Source organism: Nyctereutes procyonoides, unplaced genomic scaffold, assembly GCF_905146905.1.
Source record: "Nyctereutes procyonoides isolate TBG_1078 unplaced genomic scaffold, NYPRO_anot_genome, whole genome shotgun sequence".
Taxonomy (NCBI): Eukaryota; Metazoa; Chordata; class Mammalia; order Carnivora; family Canidae; genus Nyctereutes; species Nyctereutes procyonoides.
In genome coordinates this window covers 37,851,582-37,877,474 of record NW_026575134.1, presented here as the reverse complement: position 1 = coordinate 37,877,474, position 25,893 = coordinate 37,851,582, and the positions used below count along the sequence as shown (strand labels likewise).

Below are 25,893 nucleotides of genomic sequence, written 5' to 3'. Positions count from 1 at the left end.
GTCTCCTGCAAAGGAAGAGTGGGGAAGTGCTGAATCTCCCTCTGCCAAGTTGCTTTATTGCTTGAGTAAAATAAAGGATCGCAAGATTTGTTTTGTGCAGAAACAATAGCTCAATTACTCAAATAATCTAGTATGTTAAAAAATTAAAATAAAAACTAAGTGTTGGGTATTTTGTGATATAAAAGTCGTGAGGAGTAAAACACTATTGTATCTAAATAATTCTTTCAAATATTGTATTATAAAGAACAGAAATTTCAGGTATAATTCTTAAGACATTCATTATGAAAAATAAGGTTTAATAGCAATCCAGATCTAAAGCCTCTCAACTGATATAAAAAAATATAAGAAATGGGGAAGGGAAAGGAGAGAGAGGAAAGGATGATTAGAGAAAAGTTTATTCTTTATTCTTTAACAATTTAATACTAATTGCTTTACTGTTAAGCACAAAAGACTATTTTTCTACATATATATAATATAAATATATATGTCTTTACCCAAAATTGAAGAGAAAAATGAAAGAAGAAAGGTATCATTCAAAAGAAAAAGAAGGACAAAATGGAAGCAGAATTCCATAGAACAAAAATCTTTTAAGCAATGTTGTCAGATGCAGGGTGACACATTATCAATTAGGACAATAGATACAGATGGGCATTATACTGTATTAAAACATAAAGATGTTCAGATTTAGTTAAGAAACAAAATATTTTTAAGAGGCAAAAATACAGTGTCACATAAAAACTACCACTCTTTTTATCTGAAAATGTTCTGGAAATTCCAAAACATGAAATAAACCACAATCCCCAACCAAAAGACATGACAGGCATCTGATTGTCTCTATGAAAACCCCAATGTGGCCAACTGAGAAGTTGTTAGGACGTATAAGGAAAGGTTTTACGATGGCTAGTAGTTAACTGATTTGTACTTAACCACCTTGATCTCCTTTCTGTATGTAAAATATCATGTTGAGTTTTCACAGCACACTGAGTTAATTCTAGGTGAGTAGTCTTCATTTCCATACATCTGAGTATTTACATTCCCTCCAGTTGAGGTTTTTGCTTATCAAGTCCACTGTTTTTGTTTCCAACTGTAATAAGCCAAGTACATTTGATATTGTTCAAATTAATAAAATAGTGTACAAAATGTTGAACTATGAACATGAAAAAGATTTTTTTAATGCATTAAATCATATGATACTTGTCTTTTTCTGACTTGAAAATTACAAATGATGACTAATGGTGGTTTAGGTAAGAAAACACTGCAGTTTTCAATAATCAGCCAACCAAAAGCAAACACAGAAATGGTTTGGCTGGGGTAAAAAAATGCAATAATATGTTTTGTATGTGTTTATGGAATTATATGTTAAAAATTGTAAGGAATAAATAAATTTAAAATTAATTTTTTGGTAACTACTTTTCAATGAACTGATTCGGCACTCTGATTGCTTTGCTGTAGGGCTTTTACTTTACATAAAACACAAAAGTTTTCTCCGTATCAGCAATAACTAAGTACATTCTAATCCCAATAGCATACACACACAAATATAAAATGTCAATAAATGTAATTGTAAGACAAATTTAAAGCAACTGTTTACAGTTGTTTTTGATGAGAAAATTCAATATTTTAGAAATATGTATCTTAAAAATAACGCATATAGTAGGTATGAATCTGATAAAAATCCCAAGATAATTTGAGTGTGCATTTGTGTGAGCTTGTGTGTGCATGTGCATGTGCTTCATAATGTGAATTTAAAGTTTATTTGGAAGAACAGCCAAATGAGAATAAGTAGATGTTCATAAAAGAACAAGGTTGAGAAAAAAAATAATAAAAATAAAAAAAAATAAAAAAAAAAAGAACAAGGTTGAGGCTTGCTTTAAATATTAAATTGTAGGGCAGCCCGGTGGCTCAGCAGTTTAGTGCCGTCTTCAGCCCAGGGAGTGATCCTGGAGACCCAGGATTGAGTCCCACGTTGGGCTCCCTGCATGGAGCCTGCTTCTTCCTCTGCCTGTGTTTCTGCCATTCTCTCTCTCTCTCTCTCTCTCTCTCTCTCTCTCTCTGTGTCTCTCTCATGAATAAACAAATAAAATCTTTAAAAAATATTAAATTGTACCATAAATTATAAGATGTCATATATCAAAATTATATCAATTAAAAAATCAGTGCAGGAATAGAGAGTTCATAAAACAGAAAATACCCATAAATATATGAGTCTCCAATACATGATACAAGGCAGCATAGCAGAATGGTTAAGAGCATATTTTTTGCCATCAGACTGATTGAGTTTGAAGTAACCATGGACATTTTACATAAAATCTGTATACCTCAATTTTTAAATCTATAACATGGGAGTGATAATGAATGCACTTACTCTATAGGGTTTCTGTGACTATATAATGAAAATGCATTAAAAGCACTTGATATGGTGCTAGTCCCTATAAACATTCAATAAGTGTTAACTCTTATGATTTTTCAGATAACTACAGTATAGAATAATGGACAAATGTTCATTTTAACATTAATTTCTTGACCCTATACTGAAGTTGATTTGAATAGCCAAAAAGCATATTCTTCAAAAGTGAAATTGTAAAGGAATTAGAAGAGCATACAGTTAAGAACAAAATGAAGACTTTGACTCTGCTAGGTTGGCTATTAGAAAGTAGAATCTACCCTATACTTTTTGGTTCTTGGATTTTGCTCTTTTAGCTTGTATCAACTGCTTTGTAATTTAGTCCAAGACATTGCAAAGACCTACACAGAAAAGATAGATTAGCCAGAACAATTCTGTTGGAGCATCTGATACAAATATCAAACTCTGTCTGGATCTATGCATGTTGGAGAGGGAGGAAATCTACACAGGGTGATGTGAGAAGCCTAAGGAAATCTCTACTGCCCCATACTGTCCCCGTCATATTGTCCACTGACCACTGTGAAGGAAATTCTTGAGTTAATTATTCCTTTGAGAAAACATACAGGCTTTAAAGTCCTTCCGCCTGCATTTGAATCCAGGCTATGCCACATGCCAGCTCTCTGGCCTTGGACATTTACTTACTCAATAAGTGAGCCTACAAAGCTCAATTTCCTTAGCTGACAATCTGCAGTGTTCATATGCTTGCTAATAAAAATGTATACAAGACGGTCCCATGAGCAGGGTGACTGGGTGGGGTAAGTATCTTGACTTCAGCTCAGGTCATGATCTCAGTCAGGGTTGAGATAGAGCCCGGAGTAGGACTCTGTGCTGAGCATGGAACCTGCTTAAGAGTCCCTCTTTCCCTCTGTCCCTTCCCTGCTCTTTAAAAAAAAAAATACACACGGAGTGCCTTGTGTTGTGCCTAGCTCTTCCCGCCTCTCAAACATTTCTTACTGTAAAATATACATAATACAACATTTACAATTTAAGCCATTTTTTAGTGTATAGTTTAATGGTATTAAGTATGTTCATATTTTTGTGCAACTATCAACACCATTATTGACAGAAAGCTTTTCATCTTGCATAAGTTAAGCTCTATTACCATTAAATAACTCACCATCTCCCCTCTTCCCACCTCCTGGCAACCACCATTCTACTTTCTACATCTATGATTTTGACTACTCTGGGTATGTCATATGAGTGGTCTGGGGACCATATAGTGTGACTCTTTGTGACTGGTTTATTTCACTTAGTATGTCTACTTTTAAAACAGGGGCTCATATCTTCCCACTGTTCACTCTCTCCAATCACTTTAGAACTATCTTGTATCTCCTAAAATCATGGAAAACTCTTCAGCCTGGATGACTTTTCCTTCCATTCTTCCTAGTTACTTTCTGTAGGGTCCTACTCAGGAATCAACTATCCAGGAAGCATTCCTGATTCTCATCCTTTCTGCACTTCTGGACAAGGTGCTGTTTGTATGAACTACTGCAGAACTGTGAGTATATCTCCATGGCAAGACTGTTATGCCTGCATCAGGCTAAGTAAGCACTGTCAATCAATCAAGGAAGCTAGCTAGCATATACTGGGTGCCTAATGTCTACCGAAATCTTAGTCTCAGCTCTGGGGAAAATTTGAAAAAATATTAAAAAATGATCTGTGTTAAAGCATTCATGAAACATTTATTATTTGACCATAATTGTGAGAAATTAAAAAAATAAGTGTTCTTGGGTGGCTCATTCAGTTAAGCATCTGTGTTTGGCTCAGGTCATGATCCCAGGGTTCTGGGATCAAGCTCTGAGTTGGGCTCCCTGCTCAATGGGGAGTCTGCTTCTCCCTCTCCCTCTGCCCATCCCTGCTCATGCTTTCTTCTCTTAAGTAAATAAAATCTGTTGAAAAAAATGATCTGTGTTTTTAATCATGCAAAGGAGATTTGATATTTAACAGAATTTGGGAAATACTCTTTTAAGTATTTAGAATCATATTGGAATCATATTCAAACATAATAATAATAGCTTGTGCCATAAGGTGAAGGTATTCTTCTAAATTCTTTGCATGTATTAATTCAGATGCACTTCATGACTATACCATGAGGCAGGTAATTTGTTATGCCTATTTTACAGATGAAGAACTAAGGTCCCAAAAGATTAGTCTGAGATTAAACAGCTAGTTTAATGGTGGAGTTGTGATGCAAGCTCAAGCATTTTGGATCTAGAAAAGAAAGATCTAAGCTTGAGCCCTGGCTTCACCACTTCCCAGTTACACCATATTGGACAACCTAAGCCTCATTTTACTTATTTGGGAAGTGCAGATAGTTATACCCAAACCATTAAGCCATTTTTTTCCATTAAGCCATTTGATTTATTTACATGTACGTTGAAATTACTCCCTTCACTCTAAAGTAGAGATTAGCAAGCTTTTTCTATAAAGAACCAGATAGCAAATATTTTAGGTATTGTAGTCTATATGGGTTCTTTGTGTGTTGTGTATCTTCCTCTGTCCCTCCCTCCCTCTCTCTCTCCCTCTCTACCTCCCCTCTCTCCCTCCTCCCTTCCTTCCTCCCTCCCTCCTTTCCTTCCTCTCTCTGTTCTTCTGCTTCCCTCATTCCCCACCTCCTCCCTCTTTCTTTCATTCTTTTCTCTTAAAGTACAAAATACATTCTTAGCTCAAGGGCTGTACCAAAAGAGGCTGAATTTGGTCTGTAGTCTAGTTTGCCAACCCTTGCTCTAAAGTATTCCACACAGCAAGTTAACATCAATTAGGGAAAAAACAATCATTCGTTTTTAGAAAGTGAAGTCTCTGAAAATGTTTCCTTACCTCTTGGCAATTCACTGCATTCTGTTAGCCATCAAAGAACACTCATAAAGGCAAATTTTTTGTTTCTGCCTATGGATGATTAAGGCAACTCTCCCAGAATGCTTCCTGACCCTCTGTATTCTGTTCTTTAAGGATGAAACGAAATAAGGATACATGGGATCCAGATGTGTATAATCCCCTAGAAATGAAAAGTGACCAGTAGGTGATGTCTTTGTAACATCTAGATGTGCATGGTAAAGAACGTGCTGGTGTTCAGGAAGAGTTGGGTTTTAGAAAGCCATTCTCGGGATAGGGCAGGATGAAGAGGAATACAAGGAAAGTAGGGATACTTTGGAATTATTCTAAGCTGGAGTCCTGTATGGAGGACCAGGATCCTTTTTTGCACTCTTCTCTTTACTCAGAGGCCATTCTTGCCTGATTTAGCCAGATGTTTTAGTGCCCTATAGGATGTTTTAAAATAATGGGCCCCAAGAGGAGGAATTTTCCCCAGTGGCCTTTCTTAAACCAAATCCAACTAAAAAAAAAAACAAAAACCTGGGAGGAAATTTTCTGGGTTGATCAGCTGTGACAAAGTTAATGGGCAACTCTTCACATGATAATCACAGACAACTGTCATCTGGGAACCTCAGGGTTGTGTCCTCCTTCCTATCTATCCAATGCATAGGAACTTATGGATAGGTATCCTGGAAAATTCAATATGTGGGAAATTTTCATGCCAGCTCAGGGTTCCCAGAAGGTGTAGACTGCATTAAAACTATCCTTGCCTGGGCAATTGGGAATGTGAATTTTAGGCTGAGCTTTGCTACTCAAATGCTAAGTTACCTCAGGCAAATTTTAAAGATTTTTATATTTGAATTTTCTCATTTATATTATGAGTGGTTGGACTAGATGATGTTTATGGTCCTCTCTCACCTTAAAACTCTACAATTTCTACTTCTTTCTCAAGGAATACAGAACATGTGGAAGAACTGTGTCCCATCTCTTACTTGTAGGTTTCTCATTTCCCCTGTCAATCCCATCCTACAATGGGGCTGAAATCTGCCCCATTTCCATTCATTTCTGTGATGATAATTAATTTGGAAATTACATTTACAATGGATACCATGTTTGTGCTTATATTTATAATTTCATGTCCCAAGCAATGGGTGGCTTGACTTAGCTATTGTGTATTTGAATACCTTGGCCATGAGCAAGCATGTTATTTTGGCATCCACCCAACTAAGTTACCAGAGCACTTTCAGCCTATCATGAGCAGGTTATAAGTTCTGTCATAACATTTGAGCAAAAGCATGTATTTTAAAATACATGGTATACAGTTTCTATGTATTTAGAGTAGTGGAAGAAGATTTTTCTCCTTACTTTCTTCTTAGATGTCAAATGGACAATTACTGATGAAATTTCACTCGATCCAAAAAGAAGAATATTGATAAGGATATTCACTCAGTAAATGCTAGCTAGCTTCCTTGATTGATGGACAGTGCTTACTTAGCCTGATGCAGGCATAACAGTCTTGTCATTGAGATATACTCACAGTTCTGCAGTAGTTTGTACAAACAGCACCTTATCCATGTTGCAGATTACCTTCAATGGGTTCCAAATGCTCTAACCCTAGAATCAGTAAGGTTTATCTCAACTTGAAGGGATGAGCACTGGGTGTTATGCTATATGTTGGCAAATAGAACTCCAATAAAAAAATATATACAAAAGACAAAAAATAAAAAAATAAAAACAAAACAAAAAAAAGAATTTCAGAAGTGTTTGCTTGTATAATGATGTTGACACACTCATGGTAGAGTTTGGAATTGGAATAAATGATTCTTGATGAATTCATCAAAAACTATATGGAAGGGTTTTCAAACAACTCGAAGAAGCAACTTCTTCATAGCAGGATGTGACAGGAGTAGTCTCTCACATCCACATGTACTCAGCATCATCTCTGCCCCATCCTCCCTCTTCTTTTCACCCTTCACCCACATTCTCAGCAAATAGTACTCCTTTGGGAAAGCCATCAGTAAAATGCACACATGCTACAGCAAAGCACACCTGGCTCTCTCTCGCTAGAACATTAGAAATGGCTACTTTTATGAAGTACTCACAGAGATCACAATATGAAGCCTATCTTCACTGGGTGGGTTAAACAAAGTCAGATGGAGAACTTGGTCTTTGCTATGGTTTCCCCGTATGGTCCTTGGCCCCAGGAAGATGTCCTCAGGTGGAGGTAGTATATAAACAAAGGTGTGGGGCAGAGATTTCAAGAACCTGCAAGAGAGAAGTAAGGTGAGGTGCTTATGAAGTGAGAATGGGGCAGAGAGATTCATGGTCCAATTCTGCCTCTATTACTTTTGCTAAAGGTATAATAAAAATAATTTTAAAATTTATTTCTTGACAGTATGCCAAGTGCTATACTAAGTATATAAAATGTATTGTCTCATTAAATCCTATCCCAGCTCTAAGAAGTAGACTATTATTATGCACATCTGCAAGCAGAGTAACTGAGGCACTATTAACATGGTTTGAATCCAGATTGTCTCATATCAAAGGCTTTTAACTATTGCATTAGTACTCCTTCCTCTTTCCCTCTCTTCCTTCTTTCTTTCCTCTATCCCTCCCTTTTTCTTTCTTTCTTTCATGCTTGCTTGCTTGCTTCTTTCCTTCTTTCTTTCTTCTCAACTACTAGAGCAAGAGACTCCTTCAGAATAGAGAATTCATGAAACAATTTTTCTTATGGTTGTAAGGCTGTTAGTGCTTCCTTTTCTGGATGTTTGTCTTTCTAATGAGAATTCCTGAGAGAAAAAAAAAAGTCTTGTCCTTGCAGTCTGATTTTCAAGGAGTGATGACTTGAGCTATGAGGATTCCATAAGGAATAAAGACTTTCACTGTCATCTAGACTTGAGAATATCTCGCACTATTATGGTGAGAGCCTTCAATGGATGCTAGTTCTTATCACCTCTGCATTCCTTTCTGGCTATCAGGCCAGGGGGTAGAAAAGATTGAGTCATTATTTTTTTAAAAAGATTTATTTATTTATTTTAGAGAGAAAGCGAGAGAGAGAGTGCACAAGTGTAGGGAGGGGCAGAGGGAGAGGGAGAGAGAATACTCAAGCAGACCCCCTCACTGAGTGCAGGGCCAGATGCAGGGCTCGATGCCAGGATTCTGAGATCACAACTTGAGCTTAAATCAAGAGTCAGCCACTTAACTAGGCACCCTGGGTCTTTTTTTTTCTACTCCATAATTACCTGTAGAGGTTCTCTCATAAGGGTTGTACATCCTGTTATTTATTATTTCTATGTTAGACTCAAACTAATCATTTTTAATTTCTTGAATTTCATGATCACCTGCAATGTCTCAAAAGGTTGCAGGGTGACAGGTGGACTCTATTCTAACATATAAGCATTGGGTTTAGTTAGTGAAAAGGAATATGGTTTGTACTTCCATGGGATGAGGGAAGAAAGAACATTGCAGGGTGATCTGAGAGATGCCTTCTATTTGGGCACACAAAATGAGCAAATCCTGAGTCCTGTAATTAGCTATTAGGGATCCAGCTTGCTGCTGACTCATTTACTCAACCTCAGTTCATTCACTCATTCATTTATCCGCTCGTGTAATCATCCAGTCACACATTCCCTCACTCATTAGTTTAATTTTCCACTGAATAAGCATTTAATGGTTCCTATTAAAAATCAAGACTGGTAGAGATGAGAGAGTGGATGTATGAGTTAATAGCAGCCCCCCGGCGTGTGTACAATTCCCATCAGATGCCAGGTCCAGGGATTATCTTTTGACTTGTAGAAAACTCTCTCTTGGCCTGACTGAACCTGACTGGCTAAGGATATCATTTAATTCTTCTGTGGCTCAACTAAAAAGATTTTCCCTCACAGTTGATCTGAAGTTCAGTGTCTTGTTAAAATCAAAGTCACAGTTACTAGTTTGAGGGAGGGCTTGAGTTCATTTGGCTGTTCCTAATGCTTCCATCTTAGTTCACTCAGATGACTGTAACAAAACATCATAGATTGGGTACTTATAAACAACATAAATTTATTTCTTCTCACAGTTTTGGAGGCTGAGAAGTCCAAGTTCAAGGCGCTGGAAGATTTTGTGTCTGATGAGAGCCTGTTTCTTGATTTGATTCATAGATGGCTTTTTTGCAAACTTCAGCCTATGGTGGAAGGAGCAAGGGACATCTCTTGGATCTCTCTCTCTTTTTTAATTAAAATTTTTTAGAGATTTTATTTATTTGAGAGAGAGATGGTGAGAGGGAGCACAAGTGGAAGGGAGGAGTAGGCTGTCCACTGAGCAGGGAGTCCCATGCGGAGCTCAATCCCAGGATTCTGGGATCATGACCTGAGCCAAAGGCAGATGCTTAACCAACTGAGCCACCCAGGTACCCCTGGGATCTCTTTTTTAAGAGCATTAATCACATTCAACAGACACTTAAACTGCCTCCTCTGAAACACCCATCTCCTCCTACCATCACATGGGGCGTTAGGATTTAATGTATGAAAGTTGGGGGCACACATTCAGTCTACAGCAGGCCCCATTCCCAGAAATAATTCGACAGAAGCTTTTAGTTCCATACATTTATTACACACTTTCATTAAAAAGTTACAGAAGCATCTTTGAGAGGATATGAATTGCTACCTTACTTTATTGATGTCCATGACAGGGTGTTAGACTTGGTGTTAGACATGGTTAAATCAGTGTCTAAACCTGCCTGCTGAATGTGTGACACAGCCCTTGTGACTAATACCCCATAACCAGCCCATGAGGACTTTGAAGGTCAGGGCATGGAGGCTTTCTGGGCACACATTTGCCTTTTATTTTATTTTTCCTATTTCTTTCCAATGAGGCAATGAGACATTTGGGATTTGGTGAAGGCGAGCACAAGTGATGTTCAGGTTCATGGTTTGCCACCTTAGTAAGAGTAGATATTCACTGGAGCATGTAGGATTCCCAGCTAAGCTTCTTTATTTAAATGAGTACGTAGCACAAAACTTCTAGAAGATAAGGATGACAAGCCTTTCCAGAAAGCAAGGGCTTCAGTGTAAGTAGTAGCAATGCATGAACAGAACACATGGGCTCTGGTGCCCTTTACACACCTCTGATGGCCTCAAAGACTAATGTTGTTTAATGTGCTCCTGCTCTGAGCTGTGATGAGCATGGGGATTTGGGGTCTTGAGAATGTCAACACAGAAGGAGATTTAAGCAGTTGCAAGGAGATGTTAGATCAATATTATTGTGATTTTTCATGTCTCCTTGTGTCCTAGTGCTTTAGTTACAAAGATAATCGTGTTATACTGAGAAGACTAGTGGTCCTTGATGAAAGAGAAAACTTCTTTTCAAAAAAGTTTTAATTTTTATTTCTGAGGGAAGGGCAGAGGGAGGAGAGATAGAATCCCAAACAGACTCCCCACTGAGTGTGGAGACAGGGCTTGATCCCATGACCATGAGATCATGATTAGACTGGAAATCATGAATTAGATGCTTAACCAACTGAGACACCCAGGTGCTCCAAAAGAGAAAAATTCTTCATCTTTATATCCTTTATACCCACTACATTCTATTATGGTGTTAAACAATTGTTAGCTGAACTAAACTGGAGAGGGTGTGCTTTGGAGTCGCACAGATTTGGGTTCAAAATTCTCACTTTGCCACCATTTGCCTGTGTCTAAGCTGCCATTTCCTCATCTCTATATGGCCGATGCCCTCAGAGGTAGTGTGGGATCTGAATGCGTTCACATATGCAAATAATGAGCAGACATTGGATGGTAAATAAATATTATCTCTTTTTTTTGGTCTCAGGCTTTGGGGAAGTGACTGCATTTGACAATCTCTTGGTGGCCAGGTCTTATCCCTAGATCTATTTAACCCTATATTCTGGAGATGGATTCAGGCAGCAGCATTTAAAAAATCTCTTCTAGATTATTATTATGTGCAGCCAAGGTTGAGAAACCCTGTTCTACGTTAGTGTTTCTAGGCTGAGTCCAGTGGTTTCCAAACCCAAGCATGCTTTGTAATCACCAGGAGGGCTTGCTATGGCACAAATAGCTAGACCATACTCCTGGAGTTTCTGATCCTGTAGGTGTAGGATGGGGGTTTCTATAATTGGCACTTCTAAATAACTCCAGGTGAAGCTGATGCTGCTGATCTTGCAATGATACTTTTGAACCACTGCTCCAGGGAAATAATTCTCATAGTGTGATCTGCATACTGGACTCATCTGAAATATAGGTGAAACTTGTTAAGAATGCAGGCAGTCCTCCCTATCCAAACGCTCTTATATGAACTTTATGAGAGGTAAGGAATAGGTAGGGATATATGTTCACCCTCTGAACTATATTTTTCTTTATGAAATTCAGGGACTAAATAGATTAAGGTCACATAGTATCCCTCATTATTTATACTCACCACTGGCACTTTGCTAAGTTCAGGATCCAGGTATATGTGGATAGTGGGGGATAATTCTACAGATTTCTAGGCTCTACCATAAATAAACTAAATTATATTATCTGGATAGCTCCTGGAATTCTGCATTTCAATGTCTCTCAAGGGAATTCTTAAGATCATGAATATCTGAGAATCATGCCTCTATACCATGTACAAAAATCATAAAGTTATTTTGAATTCTAGTAATTAAAAATATAATTCTGGTATCATACACTTATGAGATTCATCTGCAAAGCTCTTTAGACAATTTGGTGTGAGATCTTATAGTATCCAGGGTTATAATCTTCACTTTAAGATAGAAGCAACATTCTCTTTCTGGAAAAAGATTTCTAAAACCTTTCCTACCCAGTCACATTCCCAAAGCATGAATAGAACCAGCCTCATTTGGGAGGAAACTTCTCAGATAAATTAAAGATGAGAAAGAATTAAAATTAAAAAAATTCTTAGATACTAGAAGTCCAATGGTTTGCTTGCTATTTTTAATTAGTAGGCTAAACCCAGTGAAGACTTTGCTTTTCCAACCACTTTCTGAAATGCACTCTTGACCTCTTTGTTCCTTAGACTGTAGATCAAAGGGTTCAGCATGGGGATGACCATGGTGTAGAATATGGATGCCATTTTGTCTGTATCCATGGAATGACTAGAAGTTGGCTGTAAGTACATGAAGATGATTGTCCCATAGAAGATGGAGACAGTGGTCAGGTGGGATGCACAGGTAGAGAAAGCCTTCTTCTGTCCCTCAGCTGAGTGCATTCCCAGGATAGCAATAAAAATGAACAGATAAGAATTCAAGATAACCAAGAGGGTGAAAAGGACATTGAATGCTGCCAATATGAAGAGCACAATCTCATTCATGTAGATATCAGAGCAAGAGAGAACCAACAGTGCGGGAATGTCACAGAAAAAGTGATTAATTATGTTGGAACGACAGAAGGAGAGGTGAAAGGTGAGGGCAACATGTATGGAAGACTGCAAGAGTCCAGAGATGTAGGAACCAGTGGCCAGTGAGGTATACATAGAACTTGTCATGATGGTGGTGTAATGCAGGGGTTTACACACTGCTGCATGGCGGTCAAAAGCCATTGAGGCCAAAAGGAAACTTTCAATTGTGGCAAAGGCTGAAAAGAAGAACATCTGAGCAGCACATGCATTGTAGGAGATGATCTTGTCTTTTGTGAGAAATCCCACCATTACCTTGGGAGTGACAGCTGAGGCATAAACACAGTCCACAAAGGAGAGGTTGCTGAGGAAGAAGTACATGGGAGTGTGGAGACGAGAATCCAGCAGAATCAACACGATCATCCCAACATTCCCAACCAGAATGATGAAGTAAATGATAGTGAAGACTGTAAATAAAGGGACCTGCATCTCCAGGGCATCTGTTAACCCCACAAGAATGAATTCAGTCACCTCTGAAACGTTCTCCATCAAAGTCATTCAGGAGTCATCATGAGAGGCACCTATGAGAAGATGAGCAAACACAAGATAATGCTGTTTGATCACTAGCATGGGAACTAACTGTGAACAGGGTCTTTTTCCCACATGTGTCAGCTTCCTGTCAAGGGCAGGATCCTGTGTGCAACCAGTTGGGCTGAACACCAGGTAGGGGTGGGGTAAGCGAGGCCAATCATCTAGAAGTGATGTGGAAGGACACTGGAATGTCCTTGCTGACTGTGCTGCCACAAGGGGACTATATTATGACTCTGGAGGCACATTTCAGCTTGCCTGCTGTATGGTATGCTTTATTACACTAAACTAACAGGACTCCTTCACACTACTTGCTGGATCTCACAAGCACTCTTATTACAAGTATGTAGAAAGCTTAATCAACAGAAAGGAAAAGAAAGTCATTGGCATGTGATAGGATAAGCTTCATCAAATACATTTCCTGTCTCTGAGGGACCCTCACTGAGTTGTCATAATAGTTGAAGATATACAGTGATTTGGGACCCAGCTCTGCTCTTTCTAATTCACCAGGGCCCTTAATCAAGTGCTCCATTTTAACCATTGGACCCTGAAGGAAGCTTTATGATTTCTGGCATTTTCTTAGCAACATTTTGGCATCTTTCAGTAACTCTAAAAAAGAAGGAATGATTTTTTGAAAGGTGGAAGCAAAACTTTAGTTGTTTTATCTTTGTCACTGTCTTTATTTTTCTCCCAGGCTGATGTATTCTATCTCTTTGTCTTTGATTTATTCATGAGGATAGAGAATGAGGGAGACAGAAGAGTCACTTTCATTCTCACCTTGAGACTTTGCATTCTCCGCCAAGCTGTGGATGTCTATCCATGTCATCTGCTCTATCTGGCTGTGCTCACCTAACAGCTTACTGTGGGTTTCATGAGAATAAATATGAGAAGCCCTCTCAACCCGAGAGACTCTTTTGACTCAAATCTATCACATTCATTTCTCCTGGATTAAAAATCCTTCATACTGGGCAGCCTGGGTGGCTCAGCGGTTTAGTGCCACCTTCAGCCCAGGGCGTGATCCTGGAGACCCCGAATTGAGTCCCACACATGACTTCCTGCATGGAGCCTGCTTCTCCCTCTGTGTCTCTGCCTCTCTCTCTCTCTGTGTCTCTCATGAATAAAGAAATAAAATCTTAAAAAAAATAAAAATCCTTCATACTGAAGGAAGGATATGATATACCCCTGCCTTTAAGAATAGCCTAGTGAGTGCTTGCTTTGGCAGCACATATACTAAAATTGGAACTATACAGAGAAGATTAGCATGGCCCCTGTGCAAGGATGACACGCAAATTCTTGAAGCGGTCCATATTAAAAAAAAAAAAAAGAATAGCCTAGTGAAAGGGGTGCCTGGGTGGCTTAGTGGTTGAGTGTCTGCCTTTGGCTCAGGTTGTGATCCCGGGGTCCTGGGATCAAGTCTTACATTGGGCTTCCTGCAGGGAGTCTGCTTCTCCCTCTGCCTATGTCTTTGCCTCTCTCTCTGTGTTATTCATGAATAAATAAATAAAGTCTTAAAAAAGAGAATAGCCAAGTGAAAGAGACCTATTATCCAAAAGATATGTTCATTCTAATATATTCTTAAAGTATTAGAGGTATGTATGTCCCGGGTGCTTTGGAAGTAGTAAGGATGTATGATAAACCCAACAAAGGGACTCAGGAAAAACTCTCTGGAGATGATTACTCCTGAGTCGTGGCTTTGGAAATTCAATAAATATAATAACGCTTATTAGTTATTATAGTAACAAATACTTAGTACTTGCTTTGTGTTAAGAAACTGTTCTAAGCTGTTTACATATGTTAACTCATTTAGCAATTCTGGGAGGCAAATAATGTTATTGCCCCCATTTTACTTTAAATGGAACTGAGGCTGAAGGAAGTTACTTGCCTAAGTAGCAAATCTGGTGGTAGAACTGAGATTCAAACCCAGTCAATATTGTCTAAATTCCATAATATTAAATAAGCTTCTTGGGGCACCTGAGGGGCTCGGTCAGTTAAGGGTCTGCTTTCGGCTTGGGTCATGGTCCCGGGGTCCTGGGATAGAGCCCCACATCAGGCTCTCTGCTCAGCAGGGAGCCTGCTTCTCCCTCTCCCTCTGCTCGCCGCTCTCCTTGCTTGTGCTCTCTCTGTGTGTCAAATAAATAAATTAAATTTCTAAATAAATAAACAACCCTTCTCAAAATAGTGGGTCAAGGTAATGATCTTTCCTGTAGTTCGGGTTCCTGGTTTTTCAAGTGGGAGTGATCACAATTTTCATCTTTTGAAATAGATGAATAGAATAACTTAGATCATGCAAAGCACTTAAAATAATGTCAATTACACAGCAGGTACTCAACTAATTCAAGCTGTTACTACCACTATTACTATACCAGGCAGAAGAAGCATCATGGATAAAAGCATGGACCTGTCAGCACAATTGTATAAATAGGCAATTATAAGCAGATACATATTAGTTATTAGTAAAATACATGGACTAATCAAAATCTCAATTAAGGAGTGATGTGCAAAAGTAATTGGTAGAAATGAGATAGGTGTGAATCCTAAAAGAACGAGTGGAAAAAATGTATCTGGTGATAGAACAAATACAACCTTTTAGAAGAAGAGCCCAAGGTGACTATTTATGCCACATATAACAGCGGCATATAAGTATAGATAATTATCACTCCGTGATTAGCAACCTAGATGGGATATAACCTTGGGAACATTACTTGTACTCTGCAAACCTCAGTTCATTGTCTGTGAAACACCTCATTCATGTAACGCCCAATATATCTATTTTACACAGCTGAAAAGATGAAATTAAATGATTTATGGAGCCCTACTAATATGATGCCTGGCATATGGCATGTATTCAGTGTTAATTCCTCCTTGTTCTCCTCATAGCTGGCTTTGCACATAAGCCACCTCTGTTTCAGCAGCTGGTATTACAAAATGAATAACAAGATTCCCAACTTTCTATAGGAGGTGAGTCAGCTGGCTTTAGAAATTACTCTCCCAAAGTGATAAGTACTTTTATAAAAGTGTGTATAAAGTATTACAAAATGATCATGAAAGTGCCCAGAATGTGCCAGAATACCTTATTGACAATGAAGTTACTTCCTCCTTCCTCCTCCATTAATGATTCCTCGATTCTTTAATGTCTTGCTAGAGTTTCCAGATTTGGCCCAAATGCACAAACATGCAAATACAACTGTACTTATTTTTGAAAAAAAAGTTAATATCTCTATTCCACTGATGTACTAGGAATGGCCAACATATTGACCAAATTTCATATCTATATGGTCTGTAGTTACATTAGGACACAAAACAGCTCCTTTTGATGCAGGAACTTGAGGTGTAGGGGTGTGGCTATGATTGTACCACAAATACAAGCTCAATTCTATCCTAGTTCTGCTTATAACCAGTTGGGTATAGACTTGCTGCTGGCCATATCTTCTTAATATACAAGATGAAAAAGTGCTGTCTATCTCCCTCATAAGCTGCTCTCCTGCTCTGATGTGACGAAAATATGCAAATTCTTTGAAAAGCATAAAAGATGCTAACATTTTAGTTAAACAATCCGAGCCATTACTTTCCATGGTCTATCTCATCTCTTGATTACTGCAGGATATTCAGCCAATAAAACTGAAAGTCTAAACTTTGACATTACCATAGAAAATGACTTTACATTGAGATACCCAAACAGATGTTGAAAGTTCTACAACCCCTGAGATTCAGAAAGGGAGCTATGATATTTGCACTGCTATTCCTCTAGCATATTCTAAATAAAAGAAACAAGAAGGCATAGTCTCCCCTTTTGACTCAGTTACTCCAACCATTCATTGAAGATATCTGATTGCAATCAGTGGAAAGAGTGGTGGAATGAATAACCAGCTAGCAAGGTGTCTACAATCTCGCTGATTTGGCTTTGTTTTCCTCATTTGTAAAATGGACATGATTGGACCTTCTAGAACTACCCTTTCCTTTCTAATAAGTTACAGTTGTGTGTTTTCTTGATACTTACTTCTGTCCTAGGATCAAACAAAGAAGAGTACAAGGCAAGGAGTATGGAAAACCTTCATGGTCACACTGTTGACTAGAAGCCCACATCCAGAAAAGTTTAATGCCGGAGAAGCTCGTCCCCACCTGTGGAGCACTATGTTGTGGAACCTAACTTGCGCTCTTACAGATATCAGGGCTGAGACAGTGATCTTTTCACACCACACATCTCAGGGGAACATTTAGTGTTGTGTGAGTGGATATCTCAGGAGGCTCCAGATCCAGGATTAGTCCTCTTGCCCTGAACATGACAGGAGCTCTCAGAGAATAATGTCTGAGAGTGCTTTTGAAGACACGAGGAAATGGAAGCTTAGAGAGAGGAGCTTCCAATCAGCAAGGCAGTGCCATAGCCATGCTGGGCAACAAAAAAAAAACCTCACTAAAATCTTGGCTTAGGTGATATCAGGAACTCATGCTGGATTTCTCAAATCTATGTCTTTCTTAAAGGCTTACAGTTGTCCCTAGGAATGTTTTTTATTTAAAAATTTTTAAAAAGATTTTATTTATTTATTTGAGAGGAATGGGGTGGAGGAGCAGGAGGGAGAGGGAGAGAGAGAATCTCAAGTCAAGCAGATGCCTTACTGAGCCTGACATGGGGCTTGATCTCACAATCTTGAGATCATGACCTGAGTTGAAATCAAGAGTGGGATGCTTAACTGATTGAGCCACCAAGCACCCCTCCAGAAATGTTTTTTAAAACAAAATACTCACTTGTCTTACTGCTAAAGAGCTGGTTTGGGGATATTTAGGGGACTCCTGCCCCCCTATTTTTAGAACTAAGAATATGGATCCATTCTTTTCTCTGCATAATCATCTTTGACCACAAACAAGCAGCAGACAGAACTATATCTCCTTCATAAATGCCTTCCAGTGTTGCTGCTGTAAGTTTGGGCTGTGCAGTCATGGGGCCTGCCTTCAAATTCTGGTTCTTCCATCCGTTGCAGGATGGCCTTGGCCAAGTTATTCAGTCTCTCAAAACTTTTAAAGTATCACCTATAAAAAGAAGGATAATACTATATATCCCTCATAGGAGCATCCTAAAGATTAAATGAGATGTCTAGCACATATCAAGAGGTCAATAAATTTAAGTCATACTACTTTATCATCAGTAAAAATGACATGGAACAGAAATAGTGGCACTCAAACATTGCATCTGCTCTCCACATTTCCTTGTCCCCTAGCAAGTAGGTAGAGCCATGAACCAGTTCTGCATAATAGGTCAAAAAAGAAGTGATGTGTGTCATTTCTGGGTTGAAGTATAGAAAAGACAGTGCCCAACTATGCAATGCCTCTCCCCTGCCATGATACCTGAGGAGGCTTCTTCTTCCAGACAGTGTAGCTACAGATGACAAAACCTCCATTGGGCTGTGTTTGAATGAACATACTCAGAAAGACTTCATCTTTCCTGCATAACCTGTGAGTCCCATGTAGTAAGAAAAGTGAGAAATAAGCCTTTGTTGTGTTAAATCCCTGGACTTTGAGGCTTATTTGGTACTGCAAATGATATGGTTTCTCATGCCTAATACACATATAATAAGCTATGCATGTTTTGTTGTCTGTGTCTTTTTTTTAATCCTTGAGTACTGGTCCCCTTATCATTATTACGTCTTTTTAAAATTACAGCTTTACTGTTATGATAATTAAGAAACTATAAAATTCACCCCTTGGGCCCCCTGGGTGGCTCAGTCAGTTGAGCATCCAACTCTTGGTTTCAGCTCAGGTCATGATGTCGGGTCATGAGATAGAGCCCCATGTTGGGCTCTATGCTTAGCAAGGAGTCTATCTGAGATTATCTCTCTCTCCCTCTGCCTATTTTGATGTGTGATTAAAACTAGTGAAGGATGTCCTTAAGGAAACACTGCCCTCTCCCTCAACTTGTGCACATACTCTCTCTAGAAATAAATAAATAAAATCTTAAAAAATAAAATTGACCTGTTAAAGTTTATAATCCAATGATTTTTTAGCATATTCAGAGTTGTGTAATCATCACCACAGTCAATTTAAGAACATTTTCATCACCTGGGAAAGAAACTGTACTGATTAGCTGTCAGTGCCATTGCCTTCCACCTGCACCCCAGCCCTAAGAAACCACAAATTTAATTCCATCTCCATAGATTTTCCTTGTATGGAAATTTCATATAAATATAATCATACAATATGTGATTATCTCTGAGTGGGTTCTTGCATTTGGAATAACATTTTCAAGGTTTATCCAGTTTTTACCATATATCAATACTCCATTCCTTTATGTCAGATTTTTATCTAAGATTTCAAATAGTTCCTTTCATTTTTGCCAAATGATAGATTGACTTATCATTTTCTAGATGGTGCTTTCTGAAGTATAAATATTTTAATTTTGATGAAATCCAATATACATATCTTTTCTCTTGTTGCTTGTGCTTTTGGTTATATATGTAAAAAGATTTTGCCCAACCGAAGTTTACAAAGATTTATTCCTGTATTTTCTCCCAAGAGTCTTAGAGATGTAACTTTTATATTCACGTTTATATTTTGGGTTGATTTTTGTATGTGGTGTGAAGAAGGTCCTCTATTTCCTTCTTTTTTTTTTTTAACTAAATTGTTTTATTGGGGGCAGCCTTAGTGGCTCAGCGGTTTAGCACTGCCTTCAGCCCAGGGTGTGATCCCGGGGAACCGGATCGAGTCCCACATTGGGCTCCCTGCATGGAGCCTGCTTCTCCCTCTTCCGGTGTTTCTGCCTTTCTCTCTGTGTCTCTCATGAACAAATAAATAAAATCTTTAAAAAAAAGTTTTATTGGAACACAGCCACACCCGTTCATTTACATATTATCTTTTTATTTATTTATTAAAAATATTTTTATTGGAGTTCGATTTGGCAACATATAGTATAACACCAGTGCTCATCCTGTCAATTGCCGCCCTCAGTGCCCGTCACCCAGTCACTCCATCCCCCCGCCCACCTCCCCTTCCACTATTTGCAATATTTTTTATTGAGATATAATTCACATAAGATAGACCATTTCAAAGTCTACAATCAGTCACCTTTCATATTTTGTAATTATCATATATATCTTATTCCTGAACACTTCCATCACTGTAAAATTAAACCCAATATACATTAGCGTTACTCTCATTCCTCCTATTCCCTAATCCCCTGTCAATGAGTAATAAAATTTTTGTTTTTATTGGCTTACCTATTTTAGCTAATTCATAAAAGTGGAATCAAACAATATTTGTCCTTTTATGTCCAGTTTCTTTCACTTAGCATAATTTTTTGAGGATACACTTGATTCATCAGTTGATGGATATTTGGAATCTTTCAACTTTTTGGCAATTGTGAAAAATGCTTCTATGAGTGTTATTGTACAAGTGTCTGTATATTTTCAATTCTTCTGGACATAAACCTACAAGTGAAATTATGGGGTCATATGGTAACTCTATGTTTAACTTTTTTTTTTTTTTGAGAAAGAGAGAGAGTATGAGTGGAGGAGAAGAAGGAGAGGGAGAAAGAGAATCTCAGGCTCCATGCTCATGCACAGCCTGATGTGGGACTTGATCTCACAACCCTGAGATCATGACCTGAGCCAAAAACAAGAGTTGGATGCTTAGCTGACTGAGCCACCCAGGAACCTCTATGTTTAACTTTTTGAGAATTATCAAATGTTTTCCCATAGCAGCTACACCATTTTTCATTCTCAGCAATAAGATTAATTAGAGTTATTTGTCCACAACCTCTCCAAAATTTGTTGTTCTCATTTTCTTTTTATAGTCATCCTACAAGATACACAGTGGTATATTGTGGTTTTTATTTGCATTTCTCTAGTGACTATGATGTTGAGCATCTTTTTCTGTGCTTATTGGCCACTAGTGTACCCTATTTGAAGAACTATTTAAATAGCATGCCCATTTTTAAATCGAGTAATTTATCTTTTTAATATTGATTTGTAAATGTTCTTCATATATTCTGGATATTAGTCCCTTATCAGATATGTGCATAACAAGTATTTTCTCCCATTTTATGGGTGGCCTTTTCACATTCTTGATAATGCCCTTTGATACACATTGACTGCTAGTTGCATGTGTAGAGTCTTTCTGAGGTGATGGAAATATTCAAGAATTAACTAGGGTAATGATTGCACAAATTTGTAAGTGTACTAAACACCAGTGCATGGTATACTTTGGTGACTTTTACGGTATATGAATTACATATCAAAAAATGGAATATGTGTTTACAACAGGAACCTACTACTGTTACAAGCAAGGAAATTCATGTATCTTAATTGCATTATGCTAAGTGAAGGAAGCCAGACTCTAGAAGCTGCATATTGTTTCATTCCACTTATATGATAAACTGAAAAGGAAAACTCTATGCAGGGGTGGAGGTGGTCAGCAGATCAGAGATTATGAGGGTCTGGAGGATGGGAGGGTGTAACCACAAAGGAAGCAGAAGGAAGTTTTGGGTGGATAGAACTGTTTTGTATATGAATCTGGGTGGTGTACTATATACATTTATACAGACTCTCAGGAATGAGCAAACTGAAAAGTACAACTTTATATTATATTACTTATGTCTTTCAAAAATAGGAAAAGAAGAAAGACAACATATGGCAAATGTATCTGTGTGCTCATTTAACAAATCAAGCAAAGTCCCTAGAAACAGTTTAACTGTTTCTTCTTTAAGGAAGTTGGATGAGGAACCCTGGATGCCCTCAAAGGAGTCCTATTCTCCTGAGAAATCCATGTGTTTAGAAGTCCCTTCTCATTCTTATTCATTAGCCTCTGAAATCCCAACATGGTTCCACATGATGTCATTCTAGAGGGACATACTGTTTGCAGAGCCTCTTTGGTCATTAGTTCGCAATTAGGTAGAATCTAACTTAATATGTGCAGTACTGGGAAGTAGAAAATCAAAAACACCAATGAAAAGAATCAAGGAGAAGCTATGCAGCAGTAGAGATATATCATGTTCATGGATCGGAAAACTTTAATGTGTCAATTTCCTCATGCTTATTTACAGATTCAACTTAATCTCAATCAAAATCTGAGGAAGAATTTTAGAAATGTTGACAAATTGATTGAGTAATTTACATGAAGGGGTAAAGCTACTAGAATACTTAAAGTAGTTCTTAAAAAAAGAAGAAAGTTGAAATATGCTCCTTACTTTATTTCATGACTTACTTTAAAGCTCTGTCAATTCAGTAAGTGTAAATACTTTGTCTTTGTATGATTTCTTAAATAGAATTAGTTTCATGTGTTATATGCCATTTAATGAGAAAATTTTAATTTAAAAGATGGTTATATTTTCCATTTGGCACTGTAGTTTTCAAAAGATCAATTTTTCTAAAAGTGGAGAATACACGTAGTGAATGAGAAAATAGAAGGAAAACTAGTTGTGTCTATGAAATGTTTTAAAATTCTTTTCTGAAGAATTATATAATAGGTAATGAACTAAATTATCCATAGTTCAAATATAGTAACTGTTGGACTCAAAGCTTAATTAATTGATTAATTTAACAAATGTTTACTGAGAAATTAGTGTGAACTAGGCTACACTTTATATGCTGGGGATGAAGTTGTTAGTAAAGAAGACAAAATCATTTTTTTTACAGAGTGTACATTCTAGGTAGATAGGTAAATGGATAAACAAATGAACAAAAAGATAAATAAAAATAGTTGAGGAGTGATCAGAACCATGAAGAATAAAGCAAGTTCGGAACAGTGCCGGTGGGGGCTGGAGAGTAGATTGAGTGTGATACAGTAACATTTAAAGACCTGAGGGAAGTGAGGGAGCTTTTCAAACATTGGCAGTAGCAAGTACAAAGGACCTGTGGCAGGAGGGAGCTAGGATTGTCCAGGAACAGCAGGGAACTCAGTGTGAATGATGCAGAGTGAATGAGTAGGAGAATGGCAAGACATGACATAGCTCATCTGAAATGAAAATGTCCTTGAATGAGGGCACTAGCATCTCATAGTATTTCCAGAGAGAAAAAAGGATGACATCATTATTACTCCATGCATTTATCTTACAAAATTGAAGAGTCAGTAGTCCTATATAGAAAAATTGAGAAATTTCTTTATTATCACTTGATATCCTTTTCTCATTCTCTGGCCTTCCTTTGAAAATTATCATGTGACCATACTTTTTCTACCTAATGACTTTCTACCTACTTAAGACACAAATATTAACTGCTTCAGGATTTTAGCTCTGGAAAAAGTGTTCCAACAAAAAGTACATATTTTTGTTAAGAAATTCATATCATGTTATTCATTTTTGAATCTTGGAGGAGTTTTTGGAGAAAAAATTAAAAAATGCTAGACATCAATTTATTCTGTAATCCACAATCAATTATTTTAACCTTTTATTAAAAACTAGCCATATTCCAGCTAATTTGTTTAACAAAGTTCCCACTTTTGTGTGTATGTGCACACATGGATCCTTGCAGTTGTCTTCATGGGTTTGAGCCCTATTTTACAAATATACTTGCATTAGCATATGGTGGGGAAAAAGTGAACATATGAATAAATTGAATATAATTCATAAAATGCATGATAAGCATGAACATTAAATTTTTAAGGTATTCATGAGTATTCTCATCCAGATGTTACACAACTGGACATGCTAGCTTTTTTTTTTAGTGACAAACTTCAGAGAGGGAAATACCATGTCAGTAATTTAAATGCTGGGCTGTAAACTGTGAGTTTGTGCATGATGAAGATCTGACAAAGATGAAACCGGGTCACTGTGGATTCTACAGCCCTAATAGGTGAAGCTTAGACACAGTTTTACCTTCTCAACAACCTTCTTGAAAGCATTCTTTACCTCTTTGTTCCTCAGGCTATACACTATGGGATTTAGCATGGGGATGATTACAGTATAGAACACAGATACGATTTTGTCTGTGTCCATAGAGTGGTTGGAGGTGGGCTGGGAGTACATGAAGATGACTGTCCCATAGAAGATGGATACTGCAGTGAGGTGGGAGGCGCAGGTGGATACGGCCTTCAGGTATCCCTCCACTGAGGGCATTTTCAGGACAGTGATAAAAATGAACAAGTAGGAAATCAAGATAATGAGGAGAGCAAGAAAGATGTGGAAGCTTGCTACTAAGACAAGAACTAGCTCACTGACATGTCTATTAGAGCAAGAGAGAGCCATGACTGCAGGAATATCACAGAAAAAGTGATGGATCACATTGGAATTACAGAAAGAGAGATGGAATGTATCTCCAACATCTACAGAAGCATTCAGAAAACCAGACATATAGGAGCCTATGGCCAGACGAGCACACACACCTGTCGTCATGGTGGTGGTGTAATGGAGGGGTTTGCACACGGCCACATAGCGGTCATAGGCCATTGAAGCTAAGAGGTAACTTTCCACAGTGGCAAAGGCTGCAAAAAAGAACATCTGAGCAGCACATGCATTGTAGGAGATGACCTGGTCTCCTCTAAGTAACCCAGCCATGACCTTGGGACTGACAGCTGTAGAGTAACCAAAGTCCACCAGAGACAGGTTACTGAGAAAAAAGTACATGGGAGTGTGGAGATGGGAGTCCAAGAGAATCAGCACCACCATGCCCAGGTTCCCAGCCAGAGTGAAGAGGTAAATGAGGGTGAACATGATAAAGAGGGGGATCTGCAGCTCTGGGGCATTGGTTAGTCCCAGTAGGATGAACTCAGTCACTTTTGTGTTGTTCTCCATGGACGTTGTTTGGGAATCACAAGGTGCCTTATAGAGATGAGAAATAAAAGGACAGAATCATAAATAAATTGGGGACTGAAGTGAAATTCATACATATACATTTACACAATCCTTAAATATACAGTATTTCATTATAGTAATAATCTGTACTTCAAGATTCTCCAGATCCAAAATATGGACTAGATAAAATAATTTACGGCACAAATTATCAGTTGAGTTTCATGTTTTGAAGTCAAAGATCTTCACAGATTATTTTCCAAGTTTTCAATTTTGTAAATTCATAAGCTGAGATGTAGAAAATATAACATCTTGATTATGAGAGGTCTTGAATGAATCTGTCGGTTCAGTTCTCTGAATCAAGAAAATGCTTATATCTACACTTCTTATGGGCCAGGAACTGCTCTAGATACTTTATCTGAATAGTCATTTATTACTTTCAACAAATCCATGATATTGATTACTTGTTATCCCCATTTAACTTATGAGGCACAGAGCTTGAGTTTACAAAATTATTTTTTAAAATATTTTATTTATTTATTCATAAGAGAAACACAGAGAAAGGCAGAGACACAGGCAGAGCGAGAAGTGGGCTATCTGTAGGGAGCCTGATGTGGGACTTGATTCCAGGACCCCAGATTCATGACCTGAGCAAAAGCAGATGCTCAACTATTAAGCCACCAGGCGTCTGGAGTTTACAAAATTATTACTGGCAAGCTGAAACTTTTGCCTAGGCAGAGTGATTCCCAAGCCCATTGATCTCAACTGAATTTAAATCAAATTGAATTTAACTCAGTTAACAATCACGCTATGTCTCCCATGTCCTGAACTCAGAGTTTGAGGTTTCACAGTGAAGTAACAGGGAGAGATGTGCATAGACCATGTGCTGGGATATGGCAGCAGCAGGGTCTCAGACAACCAGCAGAGGCAGTCTGAGGGGTGGGCATCATCTAGAGTAAAGCTTGGGCTCTGGGACCAGGGTCATGTCAGCCCTACCATTCTCTCCTGAAGAGTCATTGGTACTACCTTAACTCCCAGAACCTGTTTTTCT

At 38.1% G+C, this 25,893-nt stretch overlaps 2 protein-coding genes and 1 non-coding gene across 3 annotated transcripts; 1 reads left to right on the top strand and 2 right to left on the bottom strand.

The window, feature by feature from the left end:
* Positions 1-12,148: 12,148 nt before the first annotated feature.
* On the bottom strand, positions 12,149-13,102 carry LOC129494297 (olfactory receptor 5B12-like). The gene has a single exon (XM_055301133.1). The coding sequence runs from the start codon at positions 13,100-13,102 to the stop codon at positions 12,149-12,151; it is 954 nt and encodes a 317-aa protein (XP_055157108.1).
* A 1,236-nt stretch (positions 13,103-14,338) lies between these two features.
* LOC129494447 (U6 spliceosomal RNA) lies at positions 14,339-14,445 on the top strand. The gene has a single exon (XR_008661342.1). It is a non-coding gene; the product is annotated as a U6 spliceosomal RNA (small nuclear RNA).
* Positions 14,446-23,900: 9,455 nt separating this feature from the next.
* LOC129494293 (olfactory receptor 5B2-like) lies at positions 23,901-24,845 on the bottom strand. Its single transcript, XM_055301130.1, has one exon. The coding sequence runs from the start codon at positions 24,843-24,845 to the stop codon at positions 23,901-23,903; it is 945 nt and encodes a 314-aa protein (XP_055157105.1).
* Between the last annotated feature and the right edge of the window lie 1,048 nt (positions 24,846-25,893).